The sequence below is a fragment of the Corvus moneduloides genome, chromosome 5, assembly GCF_009650955.1.
Source record: "Corvus moneduloides isolate bCorMon1 chromosome 5, bCorMon1.pri, whole genome shotgun sequence".
Lineage (NCBI taxonomy): Eukaryota > Metazoa > Chordata > Aves > Passeriformes > Corvidae > Corvus > Corvus moneduloides.
In genome coordinates, this window is record NC_045480.1 from 8193154 (window position 1) to 8218964 (window position 25811).

The window sequence follows — 25811 nt, forward strand, 5'->3', positions numbered from 1 at the left end:
AATCTACTCAAAAATATCCTAAACCAGCAAAACCAGCACTTGTCAGCTTTGAAATGCCAACTCTGAAATGTACCTACAGAAACAATGCCGCAAATATGAAAAAAATACACATTATCAGGCAATTTGGCTGTTTGGTCTCAGGCTGGTGGTACAACAACTCAACTGTTAGTACAATGAACAACTTGATTATTAAGAAGAGTATCAGTCCATTTCCTTAGAAAATCTAAATTTTTTATTATACATACTGTATTACACTGAAAATACGTACCCAAAGACAGAATATTTTGAATTTACATCTGTACAAAAAACCCCAACCAAACAAAAACCAATAGAAAACATACGGGCTATGCTATAGATGTGACATTTTACAAAATGACAGTTTTTGTTAAAGGCACCAGATTCCCAGAGGGCTCTGGCTTAACATTTCTTAGTCTTTTTTTTTCCAGTCAGATCTTACAATGAAAATGTGATTCACTCTTAAACCGTGTAATGTCAAAGTCTCAAGATTCTTTTATCTAGACAAGTGGTCTGCACTTTGACACAACTTAGTGAGAGAAGTGACCAATTCCACATAAAAATGTCAAGCAACTACCAAAGGCTCCTCCCCACTGCATCCAGCATCCTATGGTATTGAACTGAAAGACTAAATGGCAAAGCCACCACTGAAAATCAGGTTAACCACAAAATACCAGCCCAGTACTAGAGTGCTAACTGTACTAAGCCTAGACTGGTTTGTATGGAGATAACTACAAAGCATTAGAGTTGCAAAAGAATGAACAGAAAGATGGAATCTGTGATCAGAAGTCTTGCTCAGCATCCTTGTTGGGCTCCCTTTCTTAATTACACTCATTGCACTCTTTCTGGTCCTCACAGCACACACAAAAGAAAATGGAGCCTTCAGAAACCCAGCACTTCACTATAGGGCAAGTTGTTGAAGAAGCCTGGGTAAGATGAATGTGCTCTTTCTCCCCTGAAAACAAAGTTTGGACAGGAAAGGGGAAAACACAAGCCGCTTTCATTGCTTCTTTCTCCAGTATTTCATACTCAAATCAAAGAAGCTAATTCATATCATGCCTAGGCTTGCACAGACAGGGGCTTCTCTACAAGCAAGGGCAAGAGAGACTGGGACATCCTCCTTGATGAGGTGCAGTTCAAGCCCAAAGTTCTAAAGTTTGGGCGTGCTATTTCCTGAAACTTCATGCTTGGATAGAGGGATGAGGAAAGGACAAAACCAAAGCTTTAAGAAAACCCTGAATTACTTCTCTGGTCAAATCAGTACATCTGCAAGTCACTCTAGAGTAACAAAATGTTTTTGTTTAACCTTACAGCACACACTGAGCCTCACTGAATAGCTTCACATCCACATGACTGAGTATTCAAGACAAAAAATGTCAAGTTCCAGGGCCAGAATTTGTTTTGTATGTAACAACTCCAATATATTGGAATTTCAATATTGAAACTGCCCTTTCTGATTTGTCTGGCATCATTCCTACTTTCAGAACACAGATTTGATGGTTTCATTTGCTGAACCAAAGAACTCCATGTAGTTTTACTTCTTACTTTATCATTTTAACAATGTTGCAGAAACTTCCCTTTCTTTAGGCATTTAAGAAACACTTTCTAGATACACAGATCAAGTTGAAGTAATGCTCTGGTATTGAGGGTCATAGAGTGACTTTAAAAAATAATTTGCTTTTGCAGTGTTAAATTGTCTCATCCTAACGAGTCAACGGAATTAAAAATATACTATAGCTCTATTTAAAATTTCCATTTATTGCATATGACTGACTTTAGACAAAAAGGCCTGGAGACCAACTGCATTATGCAGCAATTACAAATAGCAGCATGGTTAAGCTTCCTACATACTACTGCACTCAAACGACTCCACTGGATTCTAGAAGGGCTTCTTAAGAGCAGAGGGACAGCTATTTCCACCCCACAGCACAGGTCTGAAATGCAGACTTTTGTGGACCCAGAAAGTTTAGTGAGGGACCACCATTAATCTCAAGCAAGACAAAAGAGCCACCACACAGCAGCTCCTGACCACGACTGAATTGCACAGGTCTTGCATCAACAGTTTACAATGACAGAACACGCCCCTCAAGCCAGCCAATTTTCTAAATGCTCCTTAACAACTGTATCTGATACTTGTAGCTCATCTAGCAAGCACGAACAATTGAGACAGAAGTATCATACATGTTTACAGAAAACTGGTCATCACAAGGAAACTTTAAGATCTGAACACAGACAACAAAAGGAATGTCACTTTTCTTTAAACCTTTCTTCTAAAAGATGAATACTTTCATATGCTATTGTTAGCCCTCACTGTGTAACGCTCTAAAATCAAATAAGTTATAACCATAACACATTCTACTGAACTCCTAAAAACTAAAACTCACTACCCATCCTCACTTGTCAAGCTGTTTTCTAGCTGTTTATAAAGAAAAGTTGCAACCAAAATTACAATCTATGTTGTTTCTGAAATGGGTAATTCTGGGGAGGACAGCCCCAATGTGACAGTAATATGTAACTTTCGCACTAAAACATGCACAACACTCTGTAATGGCAGCAGTTACCAACAAATAACCTGCCCATTACAGAGCTAGAACATTCTGTATATTTGCTTAAATAAAGTTAAGAAATCTACGCTTTTGGTCACATCTTAAAACACTGCAGAATACAGGGTTGGTTTTTTTTTTAATAATATTTATATTTGCCCTGTCCTGTTGGGTAGTTTGATTGAAAAACTAAGGTTAAAATGCAATAAAAATTCCCCAATAAAAAAAGACTCTAATCAAACATCTAAATGTCTTTATTAGGATACAAGTGTACTAGGGGATTTGGTCTGCTTTCTTTTCAGAAAAAAAAAAAAAAAAAGGAAGCCTCATTTCATCCTAAAAGTTGCACTTCAACATGAACCTTTAAGTCAGCCAAGGTACCTCCTCAACACATCACCACTCTGCTACTCATCTTTGTATTTCTTCCTTCTAAGCAGCATTCCCAACCAAGCACAGCTCCACACTCAAGTACTGGCAGAAACCAGACACTGAATCCAAGACTCCTTCAAATGATGAAGCCAAGTCTCCCAAGAAGGAATCCTGACTTATGTACATAAATCCTCTCAGTAAATGCCAGCTGTTTGTACTATTAAAGCCAGATTACACCAGTGGTATGAACAGAGTTATAAAGAAAAATGTGCTTCTACTAGCAGAGGACAAGTACAAGGCACATTTATACACCAGTATAATTGTGGCCACATTAGCAATTATACTGATAAAACTATACTGGTAAGAACCACAGCTACAGTCATTCAAAACTTTTTGGGTCAGGGCTCAGCAATCAAACACATTATGACTGCTCAACCAAACATAGATTAACAGCGCCTCAAGACAACAGAACTACTTCTTCTCAGATACATGTCCAACCATTTCTAGGGCCATTTTTAAATTGAGCTCCCATTGGTCTTGTGATGTAGTTGTTTCCCTTCCTCCAGGTAAGTTATGCTGGGCAAAGGGCTTGCTATGCAAGAGCCATAGACCAACTTCTACCCCAAGACTCCTATGGCAAGAAACTGCCACTTCAGCAGCGACAAGCCACCATTACTTTTATGATTTTGATGGGTTTTTTCTTCAGAAAGTTATGATACTCAGTTTCCATCTACCTCAAATAATGCCAAATATAGATTAACTCATGCTGGGCATGTACACTGACAATATAGCGAGTTAACAAAGCTGCTCAATCTCATCCTATGACCCAAGCATAAATAAGCTAAACATACAGTGGGTACCTTTAGGCACTGACATCTACCATCTGCAATAGTTATACTGCAGCTGAAATATAAAATTATGACGCACCGATCTGTGGTGCTTCAGATATCCATTCTTATGATAGAACTCATGTTGCCAAAGAAAATGTTTTTATAATAAAGATCTGTGCCCTCAGTTAACAGCAAACCGTGAATGACTGTGCAGTAGTCTTCTCTTCTTGTACTTAGCAGTAAACCGCTCTCATCTGTAACCTTTCAGATGTGATCTCCTTTTTCAGGATCTTGAACTGTAGGAAAACAAAAACACACCAACAACTTCCCCCCCAAAGATCATCTTTCCCTCTCCCAAGACTAATAAAAAAAAAAAAAAAAAAAACCAACAAAAAGTGAGTTTGACACCATCATCTTCTGTGTTCACCGAGCTCAGTTTGGTTGCAGAGCACAGCTTCTACTCTGGAGGGTAATAAGACATGTACACATGAATGCCATTTTGTACAGTTGACATACTCTATGAGCTGGTTGACTCTAAGCTTGATTTGGTCCAGTCTGCTGCTGCTGCATCTCTTAGGAAACATTAGTTATGGGTTTGTACTTCTTGAATCTGGTCCATTCACCAGTAGCATAGTTCATTTCAAAGACTGTGTCAACCAACATAGTGGTGCTGCCCGTGCCATCTGCCTTTGGTAAATCTTCTGTATGTTCACTAAGCTTAATTTGGATGATGTCACCTTGCTCTTGGCAAGGATTCTCTGCAGAAACAAGGAGAGAAACACGTTATACATTTCAACAATGTATTGAACAAGGTAGGGGTTTTTATGCTTAGAAAAATAACCCCAAAACCACAAATAACAACCTCAGACCCAAAGCTGAGTAAAGCACATAGCCCAAGATCTTCTCTGCATCCACACTCCTGAGACCATGCTTTAAAGATAACAAAACCAGACCTCAAAAGATGAAGCGCAATGCTAAAGTAATTGGAAGAACAATAAAAGAAGTAGTAAAGCCGCCAGTGTCATTTCTCTCTGCCTCAGAGTCAGAAGAGAAGCTTATATTTAAAAGGGAGTGAGTAAACTTGAACTACCACTTCCTTTACTTGGGATACATTTTGTAGTTAAATGCCTCAACAATTTTTAGCTGTTAAAGCAGCCCAAAGAGCTTCATTGAAACCACTAGTCCCAGCCTCAGTTCCATGCCAGTAGAAGTATTAAATGTTACACTTCAAGGTACTGATATTCAAGAATATCAGTTGGCAGTTATTCATCCAACCTTCAGAAGGTGCTGACATTATTACTGAAGTAATTTATATTAATATATACTTTACTATATATGTGTATGTGAATCTGTATCACATACACACTTCCAAAATAGTATTTTACCTTGTGTTAGAAAAAGCTGTCCATGTAGATATTAAAGTACAGCCCCCTACTGCAATTTGAAGTAGCATCTAGTACTAAAAGCACGGTCATTAATGCAAGATGTACCAAACTTAAAGCTCAGGGATCACCACAGTAACTCTGCTCTGGTCATCCTCACTAGTGTATTGTGTTAATCCAAATGCATGAGCCACATTTAGGCTGCAGGACTCTGGTGATAAGAGCCCCAAATACCAAATTAGAAATCAGAGCTAGTGCAGATGATGGGAGTTCACTTAAGGACTCTTTAGCCCCTTCTCATCTTACATCTGATAATCTTCTAGGTAAAACAGCTTTGGTCTATCAAGGCCAATACATAACAGGATCTGGCTATGAGACAGCTTATCTCCCCATGATTCACAGCACCAGTAGTTATCTAAAGTCTGAGATAACAGCTGCCAGTTTCTAAAGCAGGGAATTAGCAAAGAGGTTCTGTACTACCCGACTTGTACATAAACTTGCCACAACAGAATTTACATTCATTGGTCCTCTAGGCAGAGCCATAGTACTCAACCAGTCTGTTCACTGCTGACCAGCTGCCTTGTTTCTCTTCAACCCTAAGCCATGATTCTACAATGAGGTCAGTTATACTGTGATCCACAGCTGTTCCGACAGACCAGTTGACTTACTGGAAATGGACCCTAAAGACCCATTTCCAGGTAGTTAGAACTATAATTCATACTATGTGGAGTCCAGAGTAAAACAAAAAGAGTCCAGCACTTACAGACAAAGCTAAAGCAAAGCACTCTCACATGCACATTTAGAAATGCTAGGCTGTATTTCAGATTTGTGTATTCAGAAGTAAGCTAAATTAGTATCAATACATGCCTCTGGATCCTGCCATGAATCCAAGTATAAGAGCCTTTTCTGGCCTTGTAACTTTGTTTGCAGTCTTGAACATTTCCTGTGCAGCATACATTTGCTCCCTCTGTAACAGATACAAAAAATGTCAATTCCAGTGGAGAAAAACCCTGCCAACAGGGACCACATTAATACCCACAGATGGGCATAAAAGAATAAGGTGAAAGTTTGTAGGACCTACAGAAAGTTAACAAAAAAGGCATCTTAATTTCAAGCCTTCCCCTCTGTAATACTTACACCTAACACATCAGTGACAACTGAATTCTGAAAAGTCAAAATAAAAAACCTCCACCTTCAAATAGGTACAGAAACACGTGAGCAGCTTAATGTTTATGTTATCAACTTTGTGTCCTTTATAACATTAGGAAAAGAAGAAAAAAATCCAGTGCTTTCTCTACAGTCCAACAAACCCAGGCTTGCAATAATTTCAGAGGATTTTTTTGCCTTTAATAAATGCAGTAGAGATACTGAAAAGAAATCACCCAGCTTGTTAAAAGTTCAGATCTTGCAACCCAGGCTTACAGATGTGCTTAGCAAAGTCTTCAGATCAGCTGCATCTTGAATTGAACTTCAAGCATGCACATAATACATACCAAAGTACCAGGAATAAGAAGCTCCAGCATATATCCCCACTCTCAGGCTTTGGAAAATGTGTAATGGGGGGATGAGGTAGATCAGAAATAAAATCTTTTACCTTAAAATAATCTATTGACATATTTTCTCCTACTACAGCAATGTTAGGACAATTTTAAGCAATTTATATTATGTGCAATTGGCTGGGCAACTTCTGCTGGAAATACACTTTTCTCCCAAAATTCTTTCTAAAGAGCAACACATTATTTTACATAACAAATAGCATTAAATAATGACATTTTACTGAACATTAACATTGCACAACTAAAAATCTTGTGATTAACAGCAATACTAAACCACAAAGTGTTTTTGTAACCTTCAGTTATAAAAAAGCAGCCTCAAACACTCCATGATCCAAAGGCCAAGAAATGCCAACATATAAATGAGATCCAATCCACATCAAAATCATCAGTTAAAAAGAGCCTGTTTTAACTTACTGTAAGAGAGAGGCTTTTCTTCGGTGGTGGCTGTTGCTGAGTCTGGGGGGCCACTTGTGGTGCCTGTGCCGCAGGAGAGATGGCAGGAGGTGTGGTGGGTGTTAGGGGTGAGGTAGGTGTAGCTGCAGGGGGATTAGAGTTACTGTTGTACATGGGTGTTCTTTGTTTGAACTGTGCAGGGAGAGTTGTAGTTGCATTTGGAGCTGCAGGCTCTTCAGTCTGTCTGTTGGTCTGCAAGGCCTCTCGTGCAGAACCAGCTGCAAAAACCAGTCAGGATAATTAAAAACATTATAATCCACAAAAGGGATTAGCATCACCAGTGGTCTTTAAAGAAAACTAAAATCTCTGATGATTCATTTTAGCACAATTCAATATGCCATCTAAGAGCCATATGAAAAAGTTGAGCTAATGCTCTTTCCACTCAATTATTTTTAGAAATAATTAGACAACAGAGTAACTAGCTGTCCAGTATGGGTTGCACTATATTTACCATGAAATTTGATGTTTAATGGACATGAGATTAATCAAATTGAAACTGCTTTATTTACTTTTTAGCTTATACTGCTGTAACAACTGTACTCTGATCCTACCAGGATTGTTGCTGTACTATCACATAGAAGCAAGTCCAAAAAGATTTCATCAGTTTTTACCTAATGTAGCAGCAGCTTTCAAAGGAAGTGGCAATTAAGTAACAGATACTGAAAATACAAATACACTTCAACAGATGTCAGAATTAAATGTAATCTTCATAAATCACTCATTATTTAAACACTAGCTGCTAGAAGTTAAAACCCCACAACTTTGACAGGACTTAACTCTGTTCTTTCTCAAAGTTGATCCATTCACCTGCACTAAGGAAGCTATAGTATTCCCACTTGGCTGCAGCTGGAGGCAACTTATGAAATAACAGCAGCTTGACCATGCAAGTTACCATCTGTCCCGCCAGTGGTAATTACCCAGTGGACACTATGTTTTTTTGCAGCTCTTAGACACAGGCACAGCTGCTTAAGCACCCGTCACAAACCTCATGAGATTTAAGCTGACCTGTTTACACTGTGTTAGCAGCAGACTAAAGGCAGATATGGATGAGAGCTACACTGATACCCTTCAGATCAGATTTTAAGAAATGAGACGTCTATGGTTCTCCACCTTGGCACAGGAATGGCAATGGTTTTAGCAATATTGATATTTTTCAGTAGATGTGGAACATTTGAGAGGATAAACATTTGCAACTATTAGTTATTCCTTAATTTTGTACAAGTTTCATTACTGGCTTTATCTCTTGTCAGAATAACTGACTTTCATAAAGTAACGTCTTAATTATGCAACCTCAGATTATATGAGGCCCAATCTGTGGATATTCTGTGCGCATCTTATATCAAGGAAACAGTTTTATGTTCCTGGTCCATAAGAAAAGCTAAATACTCCATACACTTAAAGGAAAGAATAGAGAATAAAGAATTTTAAACTAGACTTTTCCTGCTGTTGAACACAATGCCACCAATCTGGAAAACAGTACTATAGCTGCTGACACACTTATGTGCTCTTGGCTGCATTCCTTCTGGAGATGCCAATTTTCTGCCAGAGAGAGATGTGCATGGACCTTCAGAGAGATTCTGAACTGTTTTGAGGCCAAGTGAAATGACTGGGTTTTGCATATGTAATTTTCCATAGTGCCCAAAATGCCACACCTCAGAAGCAAAAGTAAAAATAATGTATTAAACTGAAATGTCGGTTCTCTGTTAACAAACAGATCTGGTCATGAATCTGGTCACACACATCTGTTAGCACAAACTGACACATCCCTTTGAAGACTTCACACAGAACAGGGAAGGAAAAATAAAATTAAGTGGGTCAAAATAAAAGTGTAGGAAATAAGGACTTGTAAAAACTATTTTTTACTACTGGCAATTTTCTAGAATTGAAAATAACATAGCACTTTTCAAAATATGCAGGAGTCCTGCTATTATCTTTGTTATACAAACGTAAAAGAAAAATGGATGGCTTAATCCCAAACTGTGTGAAAGGTAATATGCATTTTCCTCTAGAAATAAAACTGACTTCTGAAAGCAACTGTTTTGTATGTGCTAGCATGTGTGTGCATGGAATATATACTCCAGACTTATACTGATTACTCTTTGGGGATTATAAAAGCCGGATTTTCTATTACTGTGTAAGAAAAAACAAATCAGGAAATTATTTTGCTTATTTGACTTAACTAGAAGTCACTCTAAAATTTAGAGCCAACAATTATTTTCTTTACTTAGGTTAAATGACATGTCTGGTTACCCCAAACCCAAAGGCTGGAGTCTTGCAATGGATTTTACATCGCTAAGGTGGAGTTTCACTCGAGTTGAGGGACAGGTTTGTAAATAAAAGAGCAGCCAGACAGTAAAACTGTACAGAGTTGGAGGTATCAGGTCCCAAGAGCAAAGAAGCGGCTGTTACCTGGCTGTGTTTCAGAGCTTGGGATGTATGAGGAAGACGGCACCACACTGGGGGTAGCAGGTAAATAACTTGTAGAAGGTAGTGCAGGCTCATTGTTCAACGAGCCAAGTTTCTACAGAACAGAAAAGAAAGTATTAAAGCCACACTGCAAGCATTCATGGGCTGTTTCTGCATTTTAAATACAACTTCAACATTAGTTTTACTAAGATACTCCTTTTGGGAACTTAATTGCAGACTCCTCTGTTAGGAGTCCTACCTAACAATCTGTTCAACACTAACTTTCTACTTCAAACATTAGAAATTTGTGCAGATGGCCCTCTATGAAGTAATTACACTCTAGGATTAAGTGAACAAGCAGAGAAAACATGCTCTCCACCATTAGCAAGCAGAACCTGTGTTCATCCATGGGCATAAGGTCTACTAGGATATCACCCACAAGAACACAAAGGCCTCTAGGACTCAGGGAAGCAGAAGGCAGCAGTAACAGCACAGGTAAAAACTCTGTTCCCACTGAAACAGGCAGTCAACACCAACATGACTGATGCCATCCAGGCTGATAAGGCTACAGAAAAAGCCTAATTTTGTATTTAATTATACATGACACCGAGTACACAGCATAAAGACAGCAGCATGATTGAAGATTTCTCTGCCTGATCCAGTCTTGTAAACATAACGGGGTGAAAGAGGAAAGAAGTTTTGAGGGGAATAAGTCTAACAGACAAATAATTTAAGGTAGCTCTACAATATAAAATAGGGACATTCTGTAAAATGTGGAACTCGCTAAAAGAAAGATTCTCTTAGCACTGCAGAAAGAGAGGCAATAACCTTCACTCCTGACTCTGGCCTACCATGTTCTGCCCGTATGTTGGCCTTGGAGTGTCACACATGCCCAACAGACAGTTTCTTACTCAAAACCAAGGGCAGGACGTAACATTCTTGTAGAAGCGACGTCCTGACTAACAAAACAAAGCTGCACCACGTTTTCTAATATACTGTATCTGAAATAGGAAGAAAAAAGCCTACACACAACTTGCCCTCCCCTCTCCCTGACTGAACGACTTCTAGCAACAGGTTTGCTTTTTTGTTGGAGAAAATATAATGGCTATTTGAAAAAAATATGTAAAAATTTTTAAATAAAGAGACATGTTTCAACAAGTGAGTAAAATACCATTGCAGTGTTTAAGTGGTTTAGAATAGCACATGTCAAGACTATTTTTTTTTTTGACTGGTTGGTTTTTGTTTGATCAATTTTGCTTGGTTTTACCTGTGTAGATACAAGGCCAGCAGCATAATCTGGGGTAGCATTTTCTACTACTGTTTCTTCTTTGGCTTGCTTTTCCACAACTTCCGTATCTATTGCATGAAAATGGAAGTGAGTCCAAAATTTTTTTCTGAAATACTGAATATACTTTTTAAACAAGGGTATAAAACCACATTTCTCAAAGTCTGCTAAAACATGCTTGAAGAGGTATATGCTGAAATAGATACAGTAAACTCCAAACACAGTTTTGTAATGAACCCAATAATGAACGGAACCACAATGTACACGATACAGTAACTGAGTAATTTGGTATTAGGAAGCATGAAAGCCCAAGCAACATTTTAATTGCAATTATGGTTTTGTTCTGAGGTGTTATTTTTTTTTTTGTAACTAATACAAAAAAGTTGTTTTGGGAAAAATATGCTGCACAGTGTATCTTCTTGATATGGTTAAGAAGGGCACTACCCTGTCACTTGCCTTAGAAGCAGTGTATCAGGTACTATTCACTTGCTAAGATCTCTGGGTCAGAATTTTGGAGAGTGCTATAACGTTTTTCAACATTACTTTCAATTAATTTACTTGGCCATACAGCCAGCAAAAGTGAGCATATCAAAATAACCCAGAAAAATTCCACTACCAAAGCCAGTCACACCTGTGGGCTGCCCAAAGCACAACTGATTAGTTCAATCCTTTCACATGACTGAGGTATATTACCTAGGCACAAGGCAATATGAGTAGGAGCATTGAGACAAGTGAAAATCCTCCCTTAAAACCTATTTGGGTTGGTTGGTATCATCCCCTTATTTCTTAAAGTTTAGCTCTGGCTAAGCTTTAGCAAATTAAGAACAAAATGGTACTACAAATCTTGATCCTATTTGCAGGTGTACTGATAGCCTTTGTAAGTAGAATGCTGTACCAACCTAATGTCTTTCTTCTTCTCTTTGCTTCACGGCCAGCACCTACCATATCCAGCTCAGAAATATCTAGAAGCTAAAAAGAAAGACCACATAGAACTTACTAACCATTGCTAAATGTATGTAGTTTATCTCTAAATATCATCCTCAATTTCTTTTCCTTTAATATAGTGATTCAAATCAGCAGCAGAAATTCACTTTAGGTGAGAGAAGAACTGAGCAGAAAAACAAGGAGTGCACCTACCTTTACTCCTCTTTCTTTGCGCAAAGGTGTTCTTGAAGGAGGAATAGGAGTTCTATTTCCAGAAGGACTAAATACACTGGGTGCGGAAGTACTCCTGAACGGAGCTTGTTTTGGTATTCCTTTGAGTGGTGCTTAGGGAAGAGCAAAGAAAGCAACAACTGAAATATGTGTTTAATTGGTTATGAAAAATGCTTTAAAACGAGCTCTTCCCCTTCTTAACACACACACTACTTCCCCTTTAAATTAAAATGTTTATAATGTCGAATTGTCTATAACACTACATGTCCCTCAAAGGTCAGATTGGGTTTTACCCTTCAAAAAAGGAGTAAGAACCAATCTCTGACCAGTGCTTGCAACCCCATTCTACGTGAAGTAATCAAACAGGTGCACTGCTAACAAAATCTACTTTTCCTACACACACAGATGCTTTCCTTACTTGTAAAAAATAAACTCTGAACATGTAACAGTATAGGACATAAATGTTTTGAATCAAATTATTGGCAAAGTTGCCCTCTGACTTTCACAATCTAGTTACTTGGTAAAACTGTATATAACCAAAATTCTTAGCCAAGCTTCTGTAGGGCTAAGGGCTTGTGATCTACTGCAAAGGTAAGTTACTGCATCACACAGGGGTTTGAAATTCTAGAGCTGCTGCTTGCACAAGGAGGAGGACTCAATTTCGGTCTATAGTGCAAACAGAACACCTGCTCAATACTCAGTAGCATCAGCCACACCTGTAAGCATCTGCTTCCCCCAACTCTATGCTGCTGCCCTTCTACCTCACACTTAAATGCTACCACTAAACACAGCAATCTCTTAACTATTAAAAGATTAGGGACACATATACAGATCTATCAGGTCTTTGAGCCTCCTGACAATCTCATCATGCCCTGTAAGGTGAAGATAAACACAGAACTTCAGTTTGAGGTTAGAGACTCTGTATCCCTCTACATGTTGTACTGAAAATGTTTTCACCACAGGACAATCCTCTGACCCATGTGACTACATTTCAGCAGAGCAAACCTCACCTGGTCCTCAACTCCTGTTTCTAGAGGCCAACTGGCTCTCAAGGCCAGGTCTAAAAACTGGCTTTAGTAATTCAACAGCTACACAAAATACCAAGAACTAACAGTCCTTTTCTATAATGGAACAATTTTTAGTTCAAATTACAACTAAACTTTTCACAATTTTTGCATGAACATGAGGCCAAACTTCAGCCCTCAAGGCTACACCTTAAACAGCACTGACAAAATACTTCACAGCTTCCAGCCACAAAATCAAGAAATCACTCAAATGTTCACACTGGTGGCCAGGAAAGTTATACCTGTGCAGTAACATAAGAGTATGTAACTAATTTTGAACACTCTTCTCACTCCTTATTTGAAAAATTCAAGCAGTTCAGGAACTTCAACAAACAGCTGAAATGTATTAATTCAAAGCTGAAGGATCATTCTACAGGTTTGCCATGTAGAATTCACTGCTCAGCCTTGACTGCAGAGAACACACAGTCCCCCTTTTCTTTCTCCTGACAGAATTATACAAATACAAGATAGTTTCAGTCTACTTCACAGCATTTCAAAGAGCACAGCATACTAGTGTGATCCACTCTGCTCTGTTTTGGAGCAACAGGGCTTAGTCAGGAGTTATTCCTGGAGAGATGCAAATTAAATTCCTGTCAAAGTCTATAGGCATGATCTAGCTGCATACAGTTTAGAAGCATGGCAGATACACTTGCCATTTAAAAAACCCCACACGCTGTTGTTCCTTCTGACAAGACATGTCAGAAATATTTAAGTATCAGGAGAGAGGGAGGCAGAAAGGGAAAAATCCTTTGCTTCAAAAAAGAATTAAGCTTTTGTGAAAAACAGATGGTAATTTCTTTCTTCATCAAGGCCATTTTATCAGGTTTTCTTTCTGAGAATTGATGAAAGTGAGCCATACTTGTTGTATCTATCTTCTTGACCAGTCCCCTGCCTTTGGCATGGAAAGGCACTCCTGCAGTCTTCTTGAGCTGTTGTGCAGTTTCTGTTGCTAAAAGGAAGAAGGGCTTTAGTTATTACAGAACCTCTGCTAAAAATATATAACACATTGCTTCTTATACAAAATGTTACTAATTAATACATAAAGAGATAGGAATAGCAACAAAAAAAGAATTCTATTTTAATTAAAACCCAGGTCATTTACGTGAAGTAAGCACAGTATTTGGAGAAAATGCAAATTCAATATGACTATGCAATGGACAAGGTGGCCTAAACTAAAAGAAATTACCAGAACAGGCAATTCACTCAACAGAATTTTAAATAATTTTAAAAAGTTATATGACACATCATAAAAAGTTACAAATCTTGTATTTAACCAGACCAACTCAAGTTACGTGCAAGAAAGCAGCAAGCTGCTCCAACAGAACAGCAGCTGCAGTAAACTATTTTAAGATCACTTAGTTCAACCAGCTACCAATACATACATGTGCACATATGCTGCCTTTTGTTAAGAGAAACCCTCTTGGTTTTTACACCCTATACAACCATACTGAGTGAAAGAAAGCATTAATTAGCAGCTCTTGCTCCCTGCTCCAAAAGCACAAGCCAAAATAAAACTACGTTCGCATTTTACTTTTGTTTCAGGAACTTCAACCAAAGCTGTCCCTCAGAAGTCCTCCCAACTGACTGTTAAATATACCCATGAGAGGACCTATCTGTGCCTTATAAAGCTACAGCTCTTTGTATGCCTTGAAATCTGAACAGCATTTAAATCAAGATTAGCATTTTAATGCAATCCTGGCTGGAATGACTTGCACCTGCTCTTCCACACATCAGTCCATCCTCACCCAGGAAAGCTCTTGTAACAGGAAATTTTAATGTATATCACCATACTGGAGAATAAGACTGAATATAACTCTTCCTTTCACCATTTAATTTGTACACAATCTTAATACTACTTACACTTTTGCAAGAGTTCAGCTCTAAGAGTGGCACTTTTAGGTTTCCTTTTCAGCTGGAAATGTTTCACTGGGGGAGTAAGTGGCCCAGCTAGTGTTGTCAAGGCATTTTTGTTTAAGTACTGGCATTCCAACGGCAACATAGCTGAAGTTTCACATTCACTTACTGCATAAAGAGTTAACACAGTATGGGTATTAGCACCTCTTCGACAGCTAATGACAAAACATTTTACAACTGGACTGTACAGGTGGTTTTAAATTTTAGATTACTTGTATAAACACCAAGAGTAATTTAGTTCCAATTATTACACAATATATAACCAGTTATTAGTATGTTTGTTTTTCATATTAGCTTCATAAAAGCTTCCATTTTAATTATACCTAGTCAAATTATAGGTATCTTAAATATGCTAATATTGTCAAAGAAAAATAAAAATTATTGAATTCTCAGATTCCTTAAAAATTATACATGAAAACCAAACTACTGAATGAAAATCCAAATCACAAGTGCAGACAGACAAACGATCATTTGCGTATAGGAAGAAAACAAAGTGTTACCACCTCCAAGTCATTTAATTATTGTTCTGCTGCAATCCCAGCCCTGAGATCATGTCTGTCCATGGATGCCCGAGGGCTTCTTCTAGACAATGTGCTAAAATAAACCCAGTGAAGTAGGAGTAGTTTTGCATCACCATTTACTGTTTGAAACAGCAACTGTGCAAGTGACTGACCCTGTATTTTTAGCTGCTGGGCAATCTGTATCTACTTGACCATCAGCAGCACAGCTCTTCCTGAGATCAGTCTCCCTCCAGCACCTACCACCTGCTGCCCAGACACTTCCAGCAGAGGCAGCCCCTGCCCAGGACAGTGGTGGTGTTTACACACATACACACTCACGAGGCTGTCCACACAAGACAGAACTTGCTGCATCTTTGGTACCACAAAAGTGAGAAGAGCAACATAGAAAAAACCCCTACTGATTAAGATGCAGCACAGCCTGTCTCTCAGACTAATGAATCCACACCAACTTTTGTGCTGCCCTTCACACTCTGGGCAATAACTGACATTAAGTTCTGATGATACGTGAAAAGATAATTTAAGAAGCTACTGTTCCTCAAATACCAGTTGCCAGTCCAGTAACACGCAAGTCATCAACTGTGGTAGTTCAGACACAAGACAGTGCTTGTTCTGGTACCTCTACTGTTAAGATAGCAAGGCTGCCTGTGAAATGATAGGTTATTCCTGAAAAAAGGCACCACATTCCTGCAATTTTCACCAACAGAAAAGGCTTACCTTTCTCTCTAAGCTCTCCTAAAATATCTTGAACATTGGGATTCTGTTCTTCAAGATCAAGGTTAAGGGAGCCAGTATCTGGAAAGGATTTTAAAATATCAGCTACCATTAAGACCCAGGGGTCTGAATCCAAGGTAGCGAGCTGGATAATTTCAGTCAGTGCCCCTTTCATCTAACAAAAAAAGAAAAAGAAAATGAACCAATTGGAAACAGTTTTAAACAGGTTATAGTTGGATTTATTTTAAAAAGACACAAACATGCACAATGTTTTACTACTGGGGGAGGGAAGAGGGAGACTGTTTCCACAAAGTTATACATTAACTCTAGAACCAAGCAAAGAATGAACCAAGGTAATTTTTTTATACTGCTTTCAGTCAATCTAACCCAAGTTTGTTTTGAGCTTTTGGCAGCTCAAAGCTTTGTTTAGCACTGGGCATTTTTACTAAAAGCAGCAGCCAAGTTTTTACATTACTGTCTCCTTATGTTCTACACTCATACTCCCTGTGGACCCACACCTTCTATTCAGTGATAGGACTATGCAACTAGAATACAAGTTACTTAGAACAGGCATCTAAATGAAGATGTGCCCCTTGCCAGCCTACAGCATAATTAAGCAGACAGATTATATCTGCATCATAATTAAGTCTTCAAAATATTACTTAAGCTTAAGCCAAAATAACCTAATCAATACTGTACTGTTTGACAAAAGTCAGGTATTACAGAAGTAAACACAGCCCTCTAACATGCCACAAGTAACAAGAGTTTTCATCTACCCAAAGCTTCTACAGTCAGAAAAAAAGTTATTTTTCTAGTTGGAAAAATGCAAAATAATGCATGAAATGAATTTCAAAAGTTTCATTGTAACAGTATTTTTTTTAATTACCGACCAACATATCTGTTGGCATTAAGAAATGAAAACCAAGGTGACTGCAGTCAGGGGTTTACACAGTGAATCTCTTAAATTAGTTGTTTACTTCATTCACAAGTAAGTTTAAACCCCCAAGGACTGAACAGTTGCTTTTTTTCTAAATAAATTTTCATGTAAGCAAGAACAGCATTAGCTTCAGAGAACTAAGATGTTTGAAATATTCTGTGTCTAAAACGCCACAAAACACAATAGTAAAATTACACAAAGTAGTTTGCCATACTCTATCTGCATTGTATTAATGCTGAAAAATGTACAAGCAAGTATAAGGAAATACATGAATTTTGATTTTTCACAACCCGTTGTGGCACAAATAGCTTAGTTACAGCCATCGTGTTTCTGAACATGGGAAGACAAGCAAGAGACTCATCTTTGCCTTTATGCTGCATTTCTTTTCCTTTATTTAAAGCACTCATATTAAAAGGTTTAATAAAATAAGCTTACTCTATGCATACAACTCTAAATAAAAGAAATAAAAGTTAAATTTCTCCTCCCCATTTCTCTCCCATCTACTTTTAAAGCTCAGAGGCAAGCAAACATTGACATTTCTCAAGTCCTTTCATCCACATGTTATTGCCCTCTCAGTTTGGAAGGGTTTACAAGTCCACTACAGAGCCAGTTTGTCCTTTACCCCCTGCAAGTTTTAGGGCTCACACATTATGTGCCAGTGAAACAAACTGCATCAGTCCATCTGACCCAAAACGAGCATCTCTCTAGCTTTAAGCTCTACCAGCTCCCTGGTGTGACTGACTGCAGTCACACGAACACCAGAAGCACAAAGAGGAGAGCAAGAAGAAGACACTACACGAGCCAGTTCCCATCTTCAGCAGTGCCATTGATTTGCTTTAGATTCAACTGAGCACATAACCAGGAGCACACACTGGTTAATGTGCTGTCAAATTTAACCAACGCTTACCCAGCGGAAAGAATTGATTTCTGAGGTTCTAGTCTTTGCTGTTCTCCATTGCTCATTTCTTCCTCAGTAAACATAACCCCACCAGAACCTCCACACACTTGTCAATCTCTCTATTCTAACCCTAAACTCCTTAACAAAGTAATTTCTACAGTGGAAGAGGATGACTGTGAACCCTATCAAAGCCAAGTCTTTTGTTCTCTTATCTGTCCTTAAGGAATCAAGGTACTGATTGACACGAAACACCTGGAAACCTAAAACATCCTAGAAGACCTGATGAATTCATAGCTTTTACAAGCTTTTCTATGGACACCACTAATGCAGGTAAGTGTACAGAATAGAATTTCCTTCATCAAAGCAAAGTCAGGCAATAGCTAGAGGAAAAATGTCTCTTACATCCTCACAATTTACCCTTCATATCTATTTCACAAAATTCTTATTTGTACCAAAAATTCACAGAGCTACATGCCTATACTATTTAAGTTCCTGTACAGCTTTTGTCTGGGCATGTTGCATCCTCACTGCTCTTAGGGCTAAAGTTCAGGCAGCCTATTTATGCCACGACCCACTGCTTTACAGGTCTTTAGTTCCTTCAAGAAAGGAGCTAAGAAACAATTTGTTTGCCTAGCACTCAGCAAATAACACTATCACAAGGCCTCATGACAGAAAGAACATGGTGGAAGAACAGTCACTATCACACACAGGGAAGCAAAGCACACTAACAAGTACTGTGAGCTAACCAGAGACCTTGCCTGAATATGGCTTTGCATTTTAAAAGCCCGGATTCAAGTTTGACTCAGGTTTGTCTTCAAATGGCAATTTAAACACATGTTCCCACTTCACTGTTCAACTGGCAGCTGAAAAGAAACATTTCATTTATGGCTTGAGAATGCATGAAATGCAACTCAATAGGGAATTCTACATGCAGTTTTCCTGTTACTTTACAGGGCACAGCCATAATCCCAAGCTCTTAATTGTCTAAGATTGCAACACTGGGTCAGTAAGACTCCCACCAGCTCCAACCAGCATCTTGTTAAGCATGAATGTCAAGATCTGATGTAACATGTTCCAGTGTCTTTCTCATCTAAAACTTAAGATCCTTAAGTATTTTTCTCAGCCTGATAGCACATAAGAAAAAGCACAGGCCACAGCTAGAAACATCTAGCAAGTAGGGATCAGGCAGGATGGGAAGAGTCTGGGGACAAAGGGAGATTATAATGGCTGTGCGGGAAGGACTAACAGGACTGTGGGGACGTATAAAAAAAAGGAAGTGTTACTAGGAACACACAACATGACAGCTTCAAGATAACTACTTGCAAAGAATTCCCATTTATTTGCTTTATATTCTGCCTAAATTAATATGTGTGACAATACTTTTAGACAACTGCATCAACAGTTGGCTAATAAACCAAATGAAGCTTTAATCTCTCAGAGCTATAGAAGAGATGATATTTAATAGGTATCCACATTATCATTATAGAGCATTTTCATTAAACTAAAAGCACTGGATTGAAAACACAGTATTAATATTTACATAATACAAACCCAGGATGGGTCAATACCACTACTGTATGTGGTTTGCATTTTAATAATGAAAAAGAGCTGAAGTGGTCAAGAGAAATATTGGATTAAAATATACTACTTTTACATCACAGAATAATTGTGAACTTTAAGCGCAGGCCAGAAAGGTGCACAACAGCCAGTGTGTTCTCAATACAGAGGAAAATGCAAGTGTCATGTCCCTTCTTATTCCTTTGTACCCATACTCCACAATTCCCACTTCCATGCATAGATGACTCCTGGTGCACACAAACCAGTACAAAGAACCAGTTTTGATTTCTGCTCTCTTACAGCTACTGTAATAAACAGGCAAGTCCCTGCTGGGATAGGGATCTTCCTCTCAAGATAATTCAGAGAGCACAGAAGCACAGTCCTTGCTCCAGACTTGGTTGTAACATCTCAGTCTAACCCTGAACAAATAAATTAAACATTGGCATAAAAAGAAAGCTTGCACTTGTCATTGTGAATCAGGTTAACAAGAATATAATATGCAAAATAAACAGAAAAAACCGTTCTGCCAAATTCATAACTGAAACTCTGGTCAGCACTACACTGAACTTTAGGCATCATTTCACATAAGTGCAATTATCTAGAAAAAATTTAGCAGATGAAAAGCCGTAAGATTCAAGAGTTTGCAAGTTCTGCCCAGAGAATTACAGTGGGAAAGGAATTTTTGGTAACTGCCTACAAAACACAAAATTAAAATGAGAGCCAATTATTCTTATTAGTCAGCAGGAACAAACATGTAGTAATGAGGTTCACAGCATGATAAAAAATTAGATTTTTACTTGTCCCACAAGAGTATTATGAGGATTAACTCACTTATATCTATATAATATTTGGAGTTTTGAATGAAAACATTATGCAAATTGAAAGATATTACATATGAGGATAAAACCACTTAAGTGAAGGACTGAGCTTTCAAGAGAACTCATTGAAGATTCACTTGTCTAGACTGAAGCTTTCACAGAGATTTAGAAAAGACCAGGAGCAATTAAATCCCTTCTAAACCAAATATCACCAGTTTCCTTGATTCCCACACTGCTTGTTACTCAAATGTCTGCTCCCAAACGGCTTCCGTGTTATTCTAAGCTTTAATGAAAATGCTACTATACAGAAAACAGAAAAAAAATATTTTGAAGAGAAAATAACTCAGTTTAATCTGTTATCTAGAGAGGGGACTATCTTTTAACATGTAACATATCCTATAGCTGCTATCGAGATTCCCAAAGCTTTACAAAGCTGATGCAATGTGTTTTCCAATACAATTAAAGCTTCCAAATGCCAGCTCGGTGCTTCTCGCACATGATCGATACAGACTGGCACACGGCATGGGAAAGACATCTGACTTTCCAAAGAGACTAATTAAGCACTCTCATAGTTAAGTTTAATAATTTTCAGGCATGGGAGTGATTTCCAGAGGACAAATTCACTTCCAGGCAGCTACAGGTACTCTGTCCTGGCAGGAAGGCACCACCCCCAGCACCCCCCAACACAAAAGCAGAGGCTGCTACAGAGATGTGCACAGCACAACCATTCTGGACACAGACATATTTATCTGTTTTCTGGATATTGTGTGCAAGATACTCCATGCCAATTAAAATATTGAACTCTTGACAGTAATTTAGGTGACAAATCTGCACAAATAAAACTATCTTAGCCAACTAACCACAAATTATGAGCATCTGATAAGACAACAGCCCTTTCTATCAGCAATTTGGTTACATCAGCTATTTTTACCATCTATAGAAGCAAGTCTATAATGATAATAGTAGGCCTACTAGCAATCCTAAGGGCTTCTGCCTCAGGAGTTTTTCTATTTTGAACATTTTTTTTAAGGTACTCCTCACAGTTTAAGGGGGAGAAAAAAAATCTCATGTTCCTGAAATAATTAAAGATGCTAAGGGTAGATTTCAATCAAGCATCATCAGTTTACAATGAAAAGATTAAACTTACGATTGAATTCATGAACTCTACTAAACTGAAAAATCCCACAATATTTTGTTACAGCCATAACAAGAGCTTTACATTTGGAACACAACTGATAACTTTAAGGATACACTAAAAGGCACACTGACTGACTTGCTTTTCTCTACATACAGTTTATCTCCACGGCTAACAAAAGCACAGATCCAGGAAAACTGCTGGCTGCCATCTTCCTTGGGTTTGGTTTGAAACATTTTTACCCACCCAGTGAACACTCTTGAAGCATTTTAACAAATTATTTCGGTTTGCTTAAATGCTGCTCCTTCTAAGAGTTACCATGAGTGCTATTTATGAAAGTCCCTGAGCTTTTTGAAGCTCTTTTCAATCTAAAAACACCACGGATTTTTCTAAACACTGCAATACTAATTTCTTCCAGGCTACTTGGATTTTCACACTAAGTTCAGAAGAATTCTGCAAACTCAACAAGTTCACATGAGCTTCCATCCCCCTTTCTGGCCTTGATTATTTCATTTATCTAAAACATGACCCCATTTATCACACACAAGGATGACAGCTTGTTCACTGGACAGGCACTAAACATGAATATCATATTTTAAAAATTAGCATAAACGTGCTGAACAAGTTTTTTGGGTTTTTTTTAAGTGACACCAGTGTAACACAGTGAAGAATCATACAGATGCATGTGGCAAGACAAACACTGACATATACTAAATTATTGCTTAAAGGTGATGCTTGCCCATTTTCAGACTAGAACTGCACAAAAGCTGAGCATACAATAATCCAAGTTACATACCACACCCTGCCTGGGATATATGTATATTAAACCTAAGCAGCAGCTGTGTCTTAGCCAAGAAAGAAACTGGTGAAAGCACAGCTGAGGATACTCTACACAGGAAGGTGAAATCTAACTACACACCACTTCCAGAATTGTTACCAGGAAACACTACTTTACATGATGGAAGTAGGAGAGAAATTCCTCCAGTCTGGCTGAAGAAATTTAAGATTTCCAAACATTCTCCAGCTATTGCCCCAAACGTCTGTAGCTGCCCACTGGTAAGAATAAACCAGGTACAGATGAGGTATGGTCCAGGGTCAAGTGAAAAAGCTTGCAGAGCCAGCTCAGACTCGAGCCAGCCACTTTATTAGCTGGGGTAGGACGGCAGAGGAAAGCACCAGGTGTTCCCAGAAAGGTAAAGAAAGGCAAACAAAAACCACAGCAATTTTCCTCACTCAAGACCTGTCTGCAGGAGGGTGGGGAAAAGCACTGCTCAGTGCAGACCCCAGATCTTCCACTCCCAAAGTTTCAGCACTTGCTGCTGTCCTTCCTAAAGCCGAGATGCTCGACTTGTGACACCTACAGAGCTGCCAGTAGTAAGGAAGGAGTGGAGGAAACCGAGCACACACACGACAGCTCCTGAACGATCCTGCCTCTGTCTTAGCCATTGATCAACCACTGACTCAGAAAAGCCCTCTTCCGAAAAGGCACCCAAAACACAGCCCTACAACGAGTCCTTGTGGGCCACACAATGGGTTTCACGTCCAAACTGCTTTCAAAAGGCCAGTGCCAACCAGGGAATCCCCGAAGAGCAGGAAGAGGAGGAGCAGCGGCAAAGCTCCCACTCCACTCACTCCCTTATCACAGGGAATCTCGGCGCTTTTCCTCACACCGAGGACCGAGTCCTCCTAGTTGGGAGACCTTCTTTCCTTATTCCTCCCCGTCCAAGGAAGGCTGCGAGGGAGAGGTGGGGACCAGCCCCATCACACGCCCCTGGCCTGAGGGGCTGCGGCCGCTCGGCTTCGCCCCGCGAGCAGCTCGGGGTCCCCCCTCCCCGCAGCCTCCGTGTGGAAAGAAAAGGGTGGGGGAGGTGGTGCTGGCACTGCCTCCCCTTCTCCCCTCACGCCATCTCCGACCTCTCCCCCTCACACACACGCGTGTACCCCGCTTCGCTGCGACTCCCCACCGGCTCTCACCTCATCCACCGCCCGGCGGGGCAGGTGCAGCATCCCTAGGAGCAGCTTGAGCTTTACGGCCGAGGAAAGGCCGTGGAAACAGAGGCGGATGTTGTCGATGACCGAGGCCGTGAGCAGTGAGGCAATGCTCGGCGGCGCCCACAGCTCGTCCGTGGAGCCCAGTTTGTTGTGCAGCCACAGGCCGGTGTCGCTTTCCCGCATCGACGCCATCTTGGGAGCGGGGCGAAAAAAGAGGGGATTCTCGACGGGCATTTTATGAAGGCACCTAAAGGGAGGAAGGGAGGGGGTGAGGACCCCTGCGGGTCGCCGTCTTGTTCGTAAGTCAAAATGGCGGCGCCCAATGAGGTTGTGCTTGGGAAGGCGGAGGCTCCGCCGTAACCTAAAATGGCGGCGCCCAGAAGGCGAAATGTAATAAGACGCTTCTCATCTCTCAGCCAAATGCAAAATGGCTCCCGTCACAGCTTTTCATCCGTATTGCAAGATGGCGCCGCCTCACTGTAGAGAAGCTCCTCTGTTAGCCCCAACTCATTGTCCATCACAGTCCGCCGTGACTCCTTCCGGGCAGGAATGGGAGGAGAACCGCGAGCGGGCCGCCGAGCCGCGGCGGGGCTGGGAGGCAGGGCTTCCTCCCCGCGGTGGGTGGGTCCCCTCGCCTCCCGGCGCAGCGCCTGGCGGAGCTCCACGTCTCCTTCCCTCACAGCCCCCATGACCCCGAGGGCGGGTCACCCTTTCTCTCCGCGCCCCTCCTGTCCTGCCGCGGCCGGCCCGTGTTCCTGCCCTGGCGCCAGTGCCCCCTTAAAATGCTTTCAGCCATGGCCGCGCCTCTCTTGGGAGCTGCCCGCCCAGAGCAGCTCGGGCGAGGCGGGGAGCCCCGGCCGAGGTGCTGCCTCTGACAGGGGCCGAGTGTCTCCTCCATGATTTTTCCCGGAGATTGGTGTGTTGCGTGCTTCAGCAGTGTAGGAGGTTACCTCGGTGTCCGTAGCACAGGGAGTAGGCACTCAGCAACCCGCAGCGCATAGATTTGTGTTCCCTAGCGATTCGGCTCTTTGTTATTTAAATATGAAAAATTAATCAATTGCCTAAATCCCGGAAGATTCAGCAGGTTTTCAAGTCCAGCATAAACGGTTCATTTTAGCGCGTCTCTGGTTGAAATTAAAGTACAGGAGTTGTAGGGGTTCAGAGCAGATTCTGTTGGTCTCTTTCTCCTAAGTTTTTGAATGAAAACGTTTTCTTTACAACATTCCGCCTTTAAAAGACGTTGTTTACAACCTGATTTCTCTGTGAGAACAGAGCAATTGTTGCCCAGGTGCTTTATATTTCCTCAATATGGAATCACAGAATCCTTTAGGCTGGAAAAGACCTCCAAGATCATCGAGTCCAGACATCGACTCAGCACTGCCAAGGCCACCACTAAACCATGTCACCAAATGCCACATCTCCACGTCTTTTGAACACTTCCAGGAGTGGTGATTCCACTACTTCCCTGGGCAGCCTGTTCCAATTCCTAACTACCTTTGCAGTGAAAATATTTCTCTTAATATAAAATCCAAATACCGCATCGTGGAGTTTTATATTGTATTCTTTTTCTGACTTTTACTGATATCAAAAATGCTGAGTGTCTGCAGCTCTTGGGTGCTATGACTTCTGTCAGTGTGGAAGTATTTTGAAGGGCAGAGTTTCTATGTGAATAAATTATATATTAGTACATTGTGAATTTTTTTCCATACCTAATCATGCATTTTGTTGGTACCATCAAACTACATATACTCAAATCTGATTTAAGGATCTTTTGTATGCAGTGAGCAAAATCAAAGTTGAGGCAGTTTGTGTAGCATATAAATATCCAGAATTTTAGTTGACTTCTATCTCAGTATGTGAGTTCAGTATGTAGCTGTGGGGGGAATTATTTATCCATGAGTAACTATTTATCTGTTAGTTTGTACAGAAAAAAAAATTTGTAACTAAGAAACTGAGTTAAATGATTTAATTTGAAACAGAATAGGAAATTAATTAAAGCAAAAGGTTTAAAAATAACTGTAAAGGAATTGTATTAGTTAAGTCATATAATCAACATGTAATTGTCACTAGTAACCTTTGCCCTCTATTGATTATACCCAGCTGCTAAAGGTAGGCAGCAGTACTGGTCTTTGGTACATGCTTAGGTAAAATAATAGGGTAAAATCCATGAGATAGTGTAAAAAAATCTAATTAAGCAAGGAAAACTAGTGATGTTCTCACCTTCTAATTGTGCAGAAAAGTTATCAACTCCTTTTAAGGTTGTGTTGAGG

General features: G+C 39.8%; 1 protein-coding gene across 1 annotated transcript; it reads right to left on the reverse strand.

The window, feature by feature from the left end:
- Positions 1-209: 209 nt before the first annotated feature.
- NELFA (negative elongation factor complex member A) lies at positions 210-24226 on the reverse strand. The gene is made up of 11 exons (XM_032110074.1): positions 23524-24226; positions 16208-16379; positions 14919-15080; positions 13918-14007; positions 11977-12107; positions 11739-11808; positions 10822-10910; positions 9558-9669; positions 7110-7366; positions 6007-6106; positions 210-4515 (listed from the first exon to the last, which is right to left on the reverse strand). Exons 1-11 carry the CDS (start codon positions 23773-23775, stop codon positions 4331-4333), a joined length of 1620 nt encoding a protein of 539 aa, XP_031965965.1. The 5' UTR covers positions 23776-24226; the 3' UTR covers positions 210-4330.
- Positions 24227-25811: the final 1585 nt, after the last annotated feature.

Coding starts and splice junctions, on each gene's coding strand:
- NELFA (XM_032110074.1), bottom strand. CDS start 23,775: ATGCCCGTCGAGAATCCCCTCTTTTTTCGCCCCGCTCCCAAGATGGCG. Junction 16,380..23,523: donor CCCGCCGGGCGGTGGATGAG/GTGAGAGCCGGT, acceptor TTTTTTTGTTAG/ATGAAAGGGGCACTGACTGA. Junction 7,367..9,557: donor AAGCTCTGAAACACAGCCAG/GTAACAGCCGCT, acceptor TGGTTTTTGCAG/CTGGTTCTGCACGAGAGGCC.